The sequence below is a fragment of the Abrus precatorius genome, unplaced genomic scaffold (assembly GCF_003935025.1).
Source record: "Abrus precatorius isolate BTA unplaced genomic scaffold, Abrus_2018 Scaffold11, whole genome shotgun sequence".
In the NCBI taxonomy this organism is placed as follows: Eukaryota; Viridiplantae; Streptophyta; class Magnoliopsida; order Fabales; family Fabaceae; genus Abrus; species Abrus precatorius.
The window spans coordinates 6,640,628-6,653,994 of NW_020874303.1; the positions used below are offsets into that span (position 1 = coordinate 6,640,628).

At 31.6% G+C, this 13,367-nt stretch overlaps 2 protein-coding genes across 2 annotated transcripts; one reads left to right on the plus strand and one right to left on the minus strand.

Annotated features, from left to right (window-relative positions):
* The first annotated feature begins 9,903 nt into the window (after positions 1-9,903).
* Positions 9,904-10,662, plus strand: LOC113855538 (probable glutathione S-transferase). Its single transcript, XM_027487178.1, has 2 exons — positions 9,904-10,218; positions 10,318-10,662. The coding sequence occupies exons 1-2, from the start codon at positions 9,904-9,906 to the stop codon at positions 10,660-10,662; spliced, it is 660 nt and encodes a 219-aa protein (XP_027342979.1).
* Positions 10,663-10,997: 335 nt separating this feature from the next.
* LOC113854049 (probable glutathione S-transferase) lies at positions 10,998-12,209 on the minus strand. Its single transcript, XM_027484876.1, has 2 exons — positions 11,783-12,209; positions 10,998-11,491 (listed from the first exon to the last, which is right to left on the minus strand). Exons 1-2 carry the CDS (start codon positions 12,101-12,103, stop codon positions 11,147-11,149), a joined length of 666 nt encoding a protein of 221 aa, XP_027340677.1. The 5' UTR covers positions 12,104-12,209; the 3' UTR covers positions 10,998-11,146.
* Between the last annotated feature and the right edge of the window lie 1,158 nt (positions 12,210-13,367).

Below are 13,367 nucleotides of genomic sequence, written 5' to 3' on the forward strand. Positions count from 1 at the left end.
AGTTCATAACTTCATAGCATGTTAAATAATCACAATTAGCTTGTAGGGATTGATCACCTTTGCACTTTAGACTAATGACCAAAATTAGACTTGTTCTTGTAACAACAACATGAAATAACGAGGATTCGCACAGCCTTATTTTTTATAAATACATATGAGAAATTATTTTTTTTAAAAAGATTGAGAATGGTATAGCGGTTATTTTCAATAATATTTTTATAAAAGTTTAAAAATAATATTCTTATAAAAGCGAAAAAATAAAGAAAAAAGTGATTTACTAAACTCTTTTAATAAAATTTTAAGATATAAGAATATGTTAAATAAATAAATGAAGCATATTTTTATTTTAGAGTGATATCTAAAATTATTTGAATCATAGAGAAATTAAATCCATGAGTTACACTATATAAAGTTATAGAAAAAAGTAATTTAATATGAATTATAGGAGAAAATTAAAATTATAAAAAATTAATTTAGTTTTATGTCAAAAAAATTTGTAACTTTTTTATGAAAAATGAAAAAAAAATATTACTGAAAAAAATTATATATAATTTCTAATTATTTAAAAATTGTATAAAATTGAATATTAAAAGAAGTTTATAGAAGGCTTTAGAAAAAAAATAGATGTGGTGTATATTCAGGTTATACAATACATATACGATATGTTAACTATATAGAGAACTTTGAGATACATTCAAGAACATTTCAATTGGAATAAATTTATATTAAGACTCTAATTTAAACATTTATTTATTTAATTTAATCTTAGATATACTTACAAATAACATATAAAAGATTATTCTTCAATATATGCGCTTTGTTAAACTTGAATTATAGAAAGAGACTTTAGAGTTTATGAATTTTGACTTGAGTAAAAGTAAAACAGAATATACATTATAAGTTTAGCAAATAAGATAAAAATCATGCATTGAAAAGTTAAAATTAATTATGATACTATATTACAAGTTTCTAATTTTAAGTATTTGGTATCATTATACACAGTGATAAGAAAATTAATAAAAATATTATTTACAAAATATAATTTTAGTAGTTAAAGTGAAAAAGAAAAATTATTAGTTATTTGTGATAGTAAAATATTTATCAAACTAAAACAAATTAAAAAAAAAGGTTTTATCATATATCATGATCAATTATTCTATATGAAAATAAATGTTAAACTTCAAAAGAATAACAAAAAAAAAAAATGAGAGTGACAAAAATTAAAAATGTTAAAATGAATGAGTGAACACATAAAAACTAACTTAATAAAAATAATAGTATATAAAAGAATATATTGAAATAATATTTATAATAAAAAAAATGACGAGCAGTTTAGTTATGTATAAAGATCGGATAAAAAGAGATTTAAAAGAATTTTATTTAAAGTTATTTAAAAAAAACATTTTTATTAACTAAATTTTTAAAAATTTTACTTTTGATTTAAATCATTGACCTAGTGTGATTTACTTAACAATCTTTACCCAACGAGTTACCTAATGAGATAAGGTGCAGGCATGGTACACGTGGGGAGATATACTGTTCTAATGGATGTTTTCTCATACTTCCCCGTTCTATTTCTAGATCAACGTCTTTTCGCATGCAAGCTTCTCTTTTTTGAACATTGAACAAGATACCTGGTACCGTTTACTTCAAATTTAACTAAGCATTCACCAGTAATCATCATGCCTAGATTTATTATTATTACGTGGCCATACTTGGGGTTGTTGTTGATAATAAATTCATGTTATTGTCATGCCTACATCTTAGCCTTTAGATAAAGAACTGTAGCTGATTTTTTGATATGTTGGATGGATAAGAGTAGAGACTATTGACCGTGGCTGGCTCATATGACATTTGGAAAACATGTTTCTCTTTCAAAACTCAGCACAATATAAAGTCGTTACGGTGGCAAAAACAAGACCAGCAATCTCTGAACATGATGATACAAGCACGAATTTAGAGTCCCGACACTTGCAGGTTATAGTTTGCCATTCACTTAAACAAAAATTTTCCGCTCAAGTGAATAACGTTTGGGCTTGATCACTGTGAAACATGCCTAAAGAAACTTAAAAGGCAAAATTCGCTTAAACGACACATGTTGACTTAAAGCTAAAGTCAATATGGTTAAGCCTCTTCAAGCAAAAAAAATAAAATAAAATTGAAACAAACATGGACTAGAGAGATATATTTTTAAGTTACTTATTTTGCTTCAGCTAATCATTAATTGCTTAAGCTATTGTTGATTTGCTCAAATCATGACCAGCAAATTTAAAACAGAGAGCATAAGTTTCAAGCAATGTAATTCGCTTGAACAAATATGAAATAACTTAAGCGAATTGGGTTAGGGCTTAATCCAAAGTTTTTTACAAATCCAGATAAACGTGTTTTGCTTAAGCGAGGTTTGTCTGCTTAAGTAAATTTACCAAAAAATGCATTAACCTGTTGCAGACAAAGATAACATGAAGTAATCGCTTAAGCGAAGTTTTGTAGCTGAAGCGAAATATATATGCGCTTGAGCTATGTTCAAAAGAAGTCAAGCGAGAATAGATACGCTTGAGCAAATTGTGGTTGTTTAAGCGAAAGTTAAAGAAAATGCAAACTAATCCTAATATAGACAGCATGCAAGGGGGCCAAACTACACTTGATTACATAAATTTTTCAACTTACATCGTACACACAAAAAAATTGATAAATATATATTTAACTTTGAAACAAAAGAAGTTTTGACAATTGCATAATCAAATTTGATCAAGGATTAAAGTATTGGTATCATCAAGTTGTCCCTACAAAATAAGAAGAGACATTACAAACAATGGGGAAAAAAACTATGATATTTAGTTTGATTTAAGTTGAATAGTCTTACTATTAACAAATTCGTGAAACTTAATTGATTGATTAATATTTGAGGGGATCATAACATGGAGGTGCCGAACAATATACTTCAAATGAATCAGAGAACATTGGTTGATATTCCTAAAACATTTAATGATGGTGAAATTTATGATATGGTTATAATAAGGAAGTTAAAATAAATGTATTAATTGATAATTAAAGTAATTATAAGAAAGTACCTGAGATGTTGATTGACCTAAAGTTGGAGTTTTGTTTTTTCTTTTTCCTTGTGGCTCAACCCAACCTTTTACACACCTTTTCCTCTTGATGGTTGGTCATTACTTGAATCCCTTAGGTTGTGTATCCTAATTAGTGACCTTATTTACACCATCATCCCTATTCTTGTCATTATCTTGTGTTTGTAAGTGAAGCTTTGCGATTTGGCCCACTAAAGTGTTAATACTGTCATCCATTAATTGACAATATTCTTCAGAATTAGAAACATCAGAGGCCAACCTAATCATTTTACATGCTAGCTATCAGTATCTGCGTATAGTAACAAGTTTAGGATCTCCTTCCACCTGTATGCCTTTTAAATTGTGAATAATCCCAAATCAGCCTTCTGTTTTCCATCTTTTTAGTATGTATTTGTCAGAAATAACCTTTACATCATTGGCTTCAAACACTTTCAAAGCATGACAGTAAAGTATGCCCATTGTTTCAAACTTTTTACAAAAGCAATTGATATTTGTTGAGGAACTATCTAATATAACTATCCATGACCTTTGTTGATTGACTTTAGTAATTATATATTCAATCAAAGAAGGAGTTTCAATCCTTCGTGATATACAACATGCCAAGAATTTAGCAAACTCTTATTGAAATAAATTATACACCGTATGTGTGTAAACCTTAGCCCTTTGTATAAGTATTAGTGACACCTCATATTGCAACATGACTAGCTTATGGCGGGAGTCATACTCACACTTAAGCTAGTTGTAACACTTGACTTTAACAACTCGTTCAAGGTGACCAAAGAATTGTTTGATGTCAACATCAGGTTTCTTACAAGCCTTGAAATCAGAATTTAAGTTTTCACTCAAATAGGTACTTTGTATTCCTAGGGTTAAATAATCTTTCAGATAACATGATGTCCATTTCACCTTTATGAAATACAATGAAGTAATCCAAGTATTTTGTTCGACATTGTATTTTGTAATGAACCATGTCCAAGCTTCCTCATAGTCAATTGAAGTATCAAAGTCATACATGCATCTTTTCAAATCTCTTAAAAAATGATTTTCTCCTTTGATCAAATTACCAAGGTGTTTTAGTCCATTTTATATTAAGTGTCATGTGCATAATGCATTATGTGTCTCCGGTATTACATGCAAGTGCTTTGGCCATAGCTTGATCTTGGTCTGTAAAGATTGTTTGAGATTTTTTGTTGTTGTGTGCTTCCAAAAAAGTCTCAAGCAACCATTGAAATGATTCAGCTGTTTTATCATACAACAAGGCTGCCCCAAAGATAACAACACCTTTATAGTGGTAAAATTAAAAAAAAATGCTAGAGGTCGATAACATGATTTGTGCAATATGTAGTGTCTAGTTATACAATTTTACCAAAAAACTCATAATCAATTACTATCTTTGCAGTTGTCCAAAAAACATTTGTGATTTGCTCCTTTGCATCTATCTGATATGCATGAAAAAAGGCTAGGTTGTCTACTAATTGTTGTTGAAAGTATTACCAAGGTGTTTTAGTCCATTTTATATTAAGTGCCATGTGCATAATGCATTATGTGTCTCCGGTATTACATGGACAAGTGCTTTGGCCATAGCTTGATCTTGGTCTGTAAAGATTGTTTGAGATTTTTTGTTGTTGTGTGCTTCCAAAAAAGTCTCAAGCAACCATTGAAATGATTCAGCTGTTTTATCATACAACAAGACTGCCCCAAAGATAACAACACCTTTATAGTGGTAAAATTAAAAAAAAAATGCTAGAGGTCGATAACATGATTTGTGCACTATGTAGTGTCTAGTTATACAATTTTACCAAAAAACTCATAATCAATTACTATCTTTGCAGTTGTCCAAAAAACATTTGTGATTTGCTCATTCGCATCTATCTGATATGCATGAAAAAAGGCTAGGTTGTCTACTAATTGTTGTTGAAAGTATTACATTAGACAATCGACCTCACCATATACCATTCATCTTTGTCTCTTTGCTTTCAAATAATTTCTTACGTCTAGTCGAGTATACCCAACATTAGCTTAGTTTCTTGCAAGTGTGCTCATTAGTTTAAATGATGTCTTTTGTCGCAATCCGGAGGCCTCAGCCAAATCAATTTCATGAGCTTGAACTTCGGTTATATTATGATGCGAAGCAAACATGTGTGTTGTTTCTTGAAGTTGTAATAGGTGATTATGCTATTCAACAAACTGATGAATGATTTATTTGTTATTGTTTGCCAAAGACAGTGCTATCCTTGCAAAAGATTCAGTTCTAGTTTCTAGTCGATATTTTGTGACTTGGGAATTTCTTTTATTTTATTTTCGATGTTCCTCTTTACAACAAACATATCTATAACTCGTAATGACACCATTTACCTTTTGCTTATTAAAATATTATTTTCTGACTCCAAATCTTGCTAGCCTACCATATTCACACCAAAATTGTTGTGCTTGTTCTAGACTCTTAAACTCTTGCCCAACCCTTAGTTTCCTTGCGACATCCATTCTTCTGTCCAATAACATGACAATAAACATGATAAGGAGTTATTCCAATAATGTTAAATGACAACCCGTAATGGTAAGATGTGCACCTTTAGGATGTTTGAAGACTTCCTTTGTCACAATCTAACTCGAAATGGAATTGAATGCTACGAACTTGTCAAAGTTTATCCTCACAGTAAGGGTCAAATAAGCCCTTACCAAGCTTTTCTTTTGATAATATCATGTACTTGAATGTTTCACCAAGAGCAAGAATAAAAGAAGTCTCTTTCTTTAGAAATAAGTAACCTAATATATCCTTGGCGCCAACAATCCTGTAAAAATTGCTTAAGCTATACAAAAATTGCTTAAGCCCTATGCGCTTTAAATTACGCTTAAGTGAGAAATTTTGCTTAAGTGACTTTTCACTTAAGCGAACAAAACTCGCTTAAGCAAAATATGCGACTGTTGGTTTTTAAAAAAATGGAATCTGCAGGTCTCATTTCCATTTCAAGCCTTCTCTTTTGTTTTCTCAAAGTTCAAAACTTTAATATTCTCCAAACTTTTCTATTTTCAAGGGCAAGCTTCCATTTTTTACTCAGGTACATAAAACATGCTTAAGGCATGACTTCAATGTTTTAATCCTCTTTGATAAACATTGCTTTCTTTGTCGTGTTGGTCTAACGATGCTCCTATTCTTAACTTTTGCATGGGATTATAAGGGTTTCATGTGTTAAATATTGTAATATATGCATTTTTAGTATTATTGTTTTCATGTTGGACTGATTCAAAACATTAAGTTTTTAAATTTAATGTTAATTTTACTGCCTTTGTTGGAAGCCTATAGTTTTCGCTTAAGCGAATATTGAATCATGGGAAAGCCAAAGGTCCAAGCTTTTGCTTAAGCAAAAAATACAGAGGTTTAAACGAAAAAAACAGAGCTTAGGCAATTTTACCTTAATATTGTAATTTGATTTTGGTTTCAAGATGACACCAAAGAAGTCTATTCCTCTGTAATTTGATTTTGGTTTCAGGATGGCACCAAAGAAGTCTATTCCTCAAAGAAAGAGGCAAAGACCTAAAGTTGGACAAGTTTCACAGTAACATGATGAACCTACTAATCAGCATCAATAATCACAAGCTGAAACTCAAACAAAAATCATATCATGGGATAGATTTATGTTTAAAACCAGGACTAAGGCTCAAAGATTTCTTGACGTGCAATGTAGGGAATTACTACCTGAGAGGAAGGTCTCTTTAGAAGAAGGACAATATGAAGAGTTTATGCAAGAGATTATAAGAAGAAAATGGAAATTCTTGGCAAAAATCCCTAACCAAATTCATAAGGTAATTGTCAAAGAATTTTATGCAAAGTTCTTGGGTTCGAAGACACATTGTTGCTTATGACAGAGATGTAATTTCAGCCTTGTTAGCCAACCCTTTGACCTTAGAGTAAGGGAAGTTATGCTAATACCAGCAACGTTGAAAGAATTTGTCAAGTTTTTTGGATGATAGAGTAGCTAAGACCTTATGCATCCTTAAAAAATCCTATGAAACAAATGCAGCTGCAAAGCCAATGCGATTCAAAAGGCAGTCTTTGAATACTTTGGCCCAAATTTGGACATCATTTCTCTTTGCCAACATAGCCCCAACCACACACACCTCAGATGTCCAAATGCCCCAAGCATATCTGATATACAACATTATAGAGAGGATGTTTGTTGACATAGCAGCAATAATTTCATATGAGTTGCACCAGTTTGTAACGTCCAACAACTCTACTACTACATTAGCAACAAAACCTTTGAGATTTCCAGCACTAATCATTACTCTGTGTACTTCCCAAGGTGTTACCATTCTAAACACCTCCAATCAAACCATTAAATGAAGAAACCAATCAATTATCACTTCATCAAAAATTATTGCACCAATCCATTAAAACAACCAGTAGGAGATTCTTCTCAATCGTCCTTATCTGTACCACCTACATCACAGCCAACACAATCATGAACACGTTCATCCATGCCTGACATGTCACAAATAGATCCAAGTCTCCTATGCCATTTGAGTCACATAAAGCAATAGTTGACAGCATATAATCATGTTTACACTAAGCTAAACAAGTCCTTCTACAGGTAAATGTTCTCTCTTTTATTATTTTAATTACTCTTCTAATTTGTTATTTTACCATTACCCTCATTACCTTCATCTTCTCTTTCCACAAGTTCACTCTACACCACCATCATGGTCAGGAATTTGCTTTCCCATGGCCCACACCTGAGGCTTTTGTAGTAGTTGTATCATGGTTTGGAGACAACCTTACCTTCGCATTTCAAGAAGAAACTACACAGGATTTGGATCGACAGTCAGAGGAAGGACCTGACGGGGATATTCAAGACATTGAGGACAATGATGGGGGAGATGTACAAGAAGGTCACCAATTAAATGAAGAAGGGAACATGATGTGGGAGATGAGCCACAAGCCATGCAAGAGGATAACAATGTTGGAGCTGCATGATTATAATTAAGATTTTATTGTAATAGATTTTAATGAGTCAACATTTTGTGTTATGTAATGGATTTCATTTGTAGTTCTTGAATGCTTATTCCTATAGTTCTCATTAATGGATTTTAATATTTATCTAAATTGGTGCCTTATATTATATTTCATTGTTTTGTCTAACATATAAGTTAAAAAAATTATGTATTCAAGTGTATTTTGGCCCCCTCAAATGCTGTCTGCACATGTTAATGCATTATTTGGTAAATTTGCTTTAGCGGACAAACCTCGCTTAAGCGAAAAATGTTTTTCTCGATTTGTAAAACTCTGGCTCAAGCCTACCTCAATTCCCTTAAGTCATTTCATATTCGCGCAAGTGAATTACATTGCTTGAAACCTGTGCTCTTTGTTTCAAATTTGCTTAATAATAATTAAATTCGTTAGTCATGGCTTGAGCAAATTGACAATAGTTAAGCGATTAATGATTAGTTAAAGCGAAATAGGTGACTTAAAAACATATCTCTTTGGTTCATTTTTGCTTTAATTTTTTTTCGCTTAGAAAGGTTTAAGCCAACATGTGTCGCTTAAACGAGTTTTGTCTTCAGGTCTCTTCTGGCTCGCTTAAGCGCATTTCACAGTGATCAAGCTTAAATGTTGTTCGCTTAAACAAGAATATTTTGCTTAAGCAAATGACAAATTGCAACCTACAGTTTTCGCCAAAACTGCAGGCAATCCAGATGCGCAAAAATGATGCATTTGGTAATGTGTGTGGTTCTATCTTCATCCAGTTACTCATATTGAGGCATCTAATTTGTACTAGTGCAAAATATTAAACTTTTACATTCAATTGTATCAATTGCATCTTTTTTTTTTTTTACTATACTAAATCTCAATAAGTAAGATAAATTGGTTTCACTAATGTTAATCTCGAATCAATGCAATTTAAGGCCCAATTTGAGTAAACTTATAAAAAATTAAATATAATAAAATTTATTAAAAAATAGAAAAATATATAAATTATTTTTAACTTATAAAAAGATTATATATTTTTTATATTAATTTTTTCTCTTATAAAATTTACCTAAAAGTCTACACAATCTCTAGAATCACTTGTAAAATAAATAAATAAATAAATAAAATTTTATAAGTCAAAATATACCTCATATTATAAGAAGTTAACAGAGAAAACTTCTAAAAATGTAAAAGAATAAATTAATTTAATTTAAGAGAATCTCTTATTTATTTTATTCTCTGATAAGTATTTCTACAAAGCCGTAGTTAAATGTAAAATATTAGTATTTTAGTGTGTGTACAAATCAGATGTAGTTGAATATGAGCTATTATTGGATGAAGATCTAACGACACACGTTCTTCAAATGCTCCAACTGTCATTTTTCAATTGCAGTAAATCTAAATTCAGAATGGAATCGGGTAGTGATACCTCTAAGGGCAAGAAGCAGGCTGGAGCCACATTAACCATGTCTGAACTTGGTTTCTATGTCCCTATCACCAATTTTATGTGCTTTTGTTTGTAGTTGTATTTTTTAGTTCCACTAGCCGTCTCAACAACTACAAGAATAATAATAAAAGAACTCAAACAAAATGTCTCAGTAGCCATCTGAATCAGGTACTGCAATCAAGAAACTGACACTGATGATGATATCAAAGGAAACAACTTCAATATGCATAGAAACATCCGTGGTAGGGACCTATGTTTTTCTTTTCCTGGACTTGTTTATTGTCATTTCACATCTCATCCAACTCCACATTCTCTACATATTGACTTGCCAAACTCCTTTGCCACTCACTTTTGCTTCCACCTTTAGTTTTCTTTCGTTGGAGTCTCCTTTCTCAGCAATGGCCGATGAAGTGATTCTGTTGAATTTCTGGCTAAGTCCTTATGGGATGAGGGTCAGGATTGCACTAGAGTTGAAGGGTATCAAGTATGAGATTAGAGAAGAGAACTTCAGCAACAAGAGCCCTTTACTCCTTCAAATGAACCCAGTTCATAAGAAAGTACCTGTTCTCATGCACAACGGCAAACCCATTTGTGAGTCACTCATTGCTGTTGAGTATGTTAATGAGGTATGGAATGATCAATCTCCGTTGTTGCCTTCTGATCCTTACCAAAGAGCCCAAGCTAGGTTCTGGGCTAACTATGTTGACACAAAGGTACTCTATGATTATTATTGTGATAGTTCTATTTTTTATATTTTTTTAGAAATAACCTTAATATGAAATTATCCACTAAACCTTTCCACTATGAAATAGGTATATGAAAGCGCCATACAGTTTTGGACAACTGAGGGAGAAGAGAAAGAAGCTGCGAAGAAAGATTTTTTGGATTATCTTAAGTTGTTGGAAGAACAAATGGAGGACAAACCTTATTTTGGTGGAGACAACTTTGGCCTTGTGGATGTTGCACTTGTTCCTTTGTTCTGTTTTTTTTATACCTATAGTGCCTATACCAGTTTCATCAATGAGGCCCTGTACCCCAAAATCATTGCTTGGGCTAAGAGGTGCACTCAAATTGAGAGTGTCTCCAAGTGTTTTCCAGAGGAGCAAAAGGTCCAAGAGTACGTTGCTCAGAAGAGAAAGGATTTGAACAGGGCGTAGATTAGAGGCTGGATGTCTATTAGAAAATAATTGCCTCTAGTTGTTTGTCTGTTGTATCTTCTGAAAAATGGCATCATAATAAAGTGGCACTCAAATGTGCCTTTGATTTTGCTCCTTATATTCCTTTCAATGGATATTTACGAGCCAATGCAGCATACTTGTTATATTTCAATCAAATTGTATTTAATGTCATATAAAATCATGGTATTAGTTTACAAGTGAAAGTTATATAAATGCATACATTAGGCACAACGAGAAGGATAGTGCACAACAAAACGATGCACAAAACCACTAAAGGACACAACACTTAAAAAGGTTTGAAGCAAGTGGTTTACTATTGTTCACACGCCTTAGTGTCCAATGCAAATTGTAGGCCTAATTCAAATTTTATGTTTGATTGCATTTCATTCAAATTCACTTGTGACTTAACTAGTGCTAATTTACTACATTTTGAATCTTTGATACATGTGTTCACAGAGTCCCCTTAGTCTAATATAAACTTTCTCTTATAATCCAAAACAGACTCATAAACTTCCTTCTGATCTGCAAGAGTTTCAGATACACTTTCCTTTTGCATGCATCTCTTGGTCCATGCGATAAGTTTTGGACACACTGCCTCCACTTTGAAGTTGCCAAAGGTCTCATAAGTATAAAACCAGCAGTAGAAAGGGATGAGAGCAACATCAACAAACCCAAATGTGTCACCGCCAAAATAAGGCTTGTCTCCAAGAAATTCCTCCAATTGCTTTAAGCTCTCTAGGAAATCCTTCTTTGCCAACTTTTGCTCATCACCCTTTGAAGTCCATACTCTCCTAGAAGCATGATAAACCTGCATTTTTTGCCTGGTTTATTTTACAGTTGGAAAAGTAATTTTCACACTTTCTAATAAAAAGCACGTTTTTATAAAAATATATGGTTGAAATTAATTAATACACATATATCAATCATATTAAGCAGTACAAAATAAATTTCATCAAAATTAATTTTACTTAACTTCAAACCAAATCGGCATGCATGAGTTGTTATAATAACATTCTCGGACATAGATATTGTAATTTCCTGATCTTGAAAATCTAAAAATTTTACACCAAAAAAATTGACAGTTTAGACAGCTAGGTACCTTCTGATCTACAAAATCAGCCCAGAACCTGGATTGAGCTTTCTGATAGGGATCAGAGGGAAGCAAAGGAGCATTGTTGTACCAAACCATGTCAATATACTCAACAATTATGAGGGACTCACAGATGGGTCTCCCAAGATGTATGAGCACTGGGATCTTCTTGTGAATTGGGTTCATTTCTTGAAGCAAGGTGCTCTTGTTGCTAAGATCCTCCTCCATGTACTCATATTTGATTCCTTTCTCTGCCAAAGCTATCTTAGCTCTCATCCCAAACATACTGAACCCTGAACTTAACAACACAACCTTGGTCTTGTCCTCCATTGCCCCACTGCCAATAATTCAACTGAGAAAGTGAAGTGAATTGAGCAAAAAGTACAAAACACAAGTTGCTGTCCTGGAACTGGAAGTTTAGTTATCTTTGGTCCAATAGAAGAGATACTTGTGTCAATCTAGTAATATTAAGTAAATAATTTAATTAATAAGTAGATGAGAGTTTAATTCTGAACTTGACTTTGAAATTTACTATAACGAGTTAAAAAAATAGTTTATATGTTTATCAGAAAAGAAATAAAAAGTATAACAGATAATATAATAAAAAATACATAGGATAAATATAAAAAAGTATAAAAATATAAATACTCAAAACAATAAGATATTTTCTGATAAGTACGAATGAACAGAAACGGCGGCTGCCGAGGACTTTTCAAGTCAGTGTAACTCATCTCCAACCCCTTCCTCACACTCTTCTGAGCTACCATAGTGCGACCCAAAATTGCAATTCAATTCAATCAATTTGGGATTTTGAACACGACCCAGAATTCTTGAGATGTTTTTGGAGATAGCCAATGTGTTCTTCTCCAAGGAATTAGCGTAAAGTTCAAGCCTTTGAAGGGATTTTCCAGAGGAAAGATGTTTCAACTAATAAACGAGAACAACCTAAAAAATATATAATTTTTTCATCCAATTTAACCTGAATCTCATTTGAATCGCATACTTAAATGTGGTGGACAAATTGAATCCGATACCTTTAATAAAATATTGAGCTGCTTGTTACTTGAATAACCTTTATTGATAAAAAAAAAACATAATATCTTATATTACACCACACTAATTATTACATAATATTAAACTTTTCTTATATAACATCACACAAACGTACGTAACATTAAAATTTTATCAAATATATAAAATTAGGCATTATATTGACAAAGTGTTATTATAAGTTATGTACTAAATACATCGTAAACATCATTATCAAGACATTTCAACTAAATATAATCAAGCCATAATTTATAATTATTTATAAAACATAATATCTTATACAGTAACACACCAATCATTGCATAATAATAAACTTTTATTATATTACATCACACTAAACGTACATAACATTAAAATTAAAATTTTATCAAATCATATAAAATTAGGCATTAAATTAACTTATATACTAAATACATTATAAGCTTCATCATCAAGACATTTTAACTAAACAATGAGTAAATATGTCACTTAAATTTAATAGGATATTTTAAAATTCATTCATATCTACATTAAAAATATATATATTTTTGAATCCTAATATCTA

Excerpts from the sequence above, each read along its gene's own strand:
- LOC113855538 (XM_027487178.1), top strand. The coding sequence starts at position 9,904 with ATGGCCGATGAAGTGATTCTGTTGAATTTCTGGCTAAGTCCTTATGGG. Across the intron at positions 10,219-10,317 it reads CTAACTATGTTGACACAAAG|GTATATGAAAGCGCCATACA; the intron begins GTACTCTATGAT and ends ACTATGAAATAG.
- LOC113854049 (XM_027484876.1), bottom strand. The coding sequence starts at position 12,103 with ATGGAGGACAAGACCAAGGTTGTGTTGTTAAGTTCAGGGTTCAGTATG. Across the intron at positions 11,492-11,782 it reads CTGATTTTGTAGATCAGAAG|GTTTATCATGCTTCTAGGAG; the intron begins GTACCTAGCTGT and ends CAAAAAATGCAG.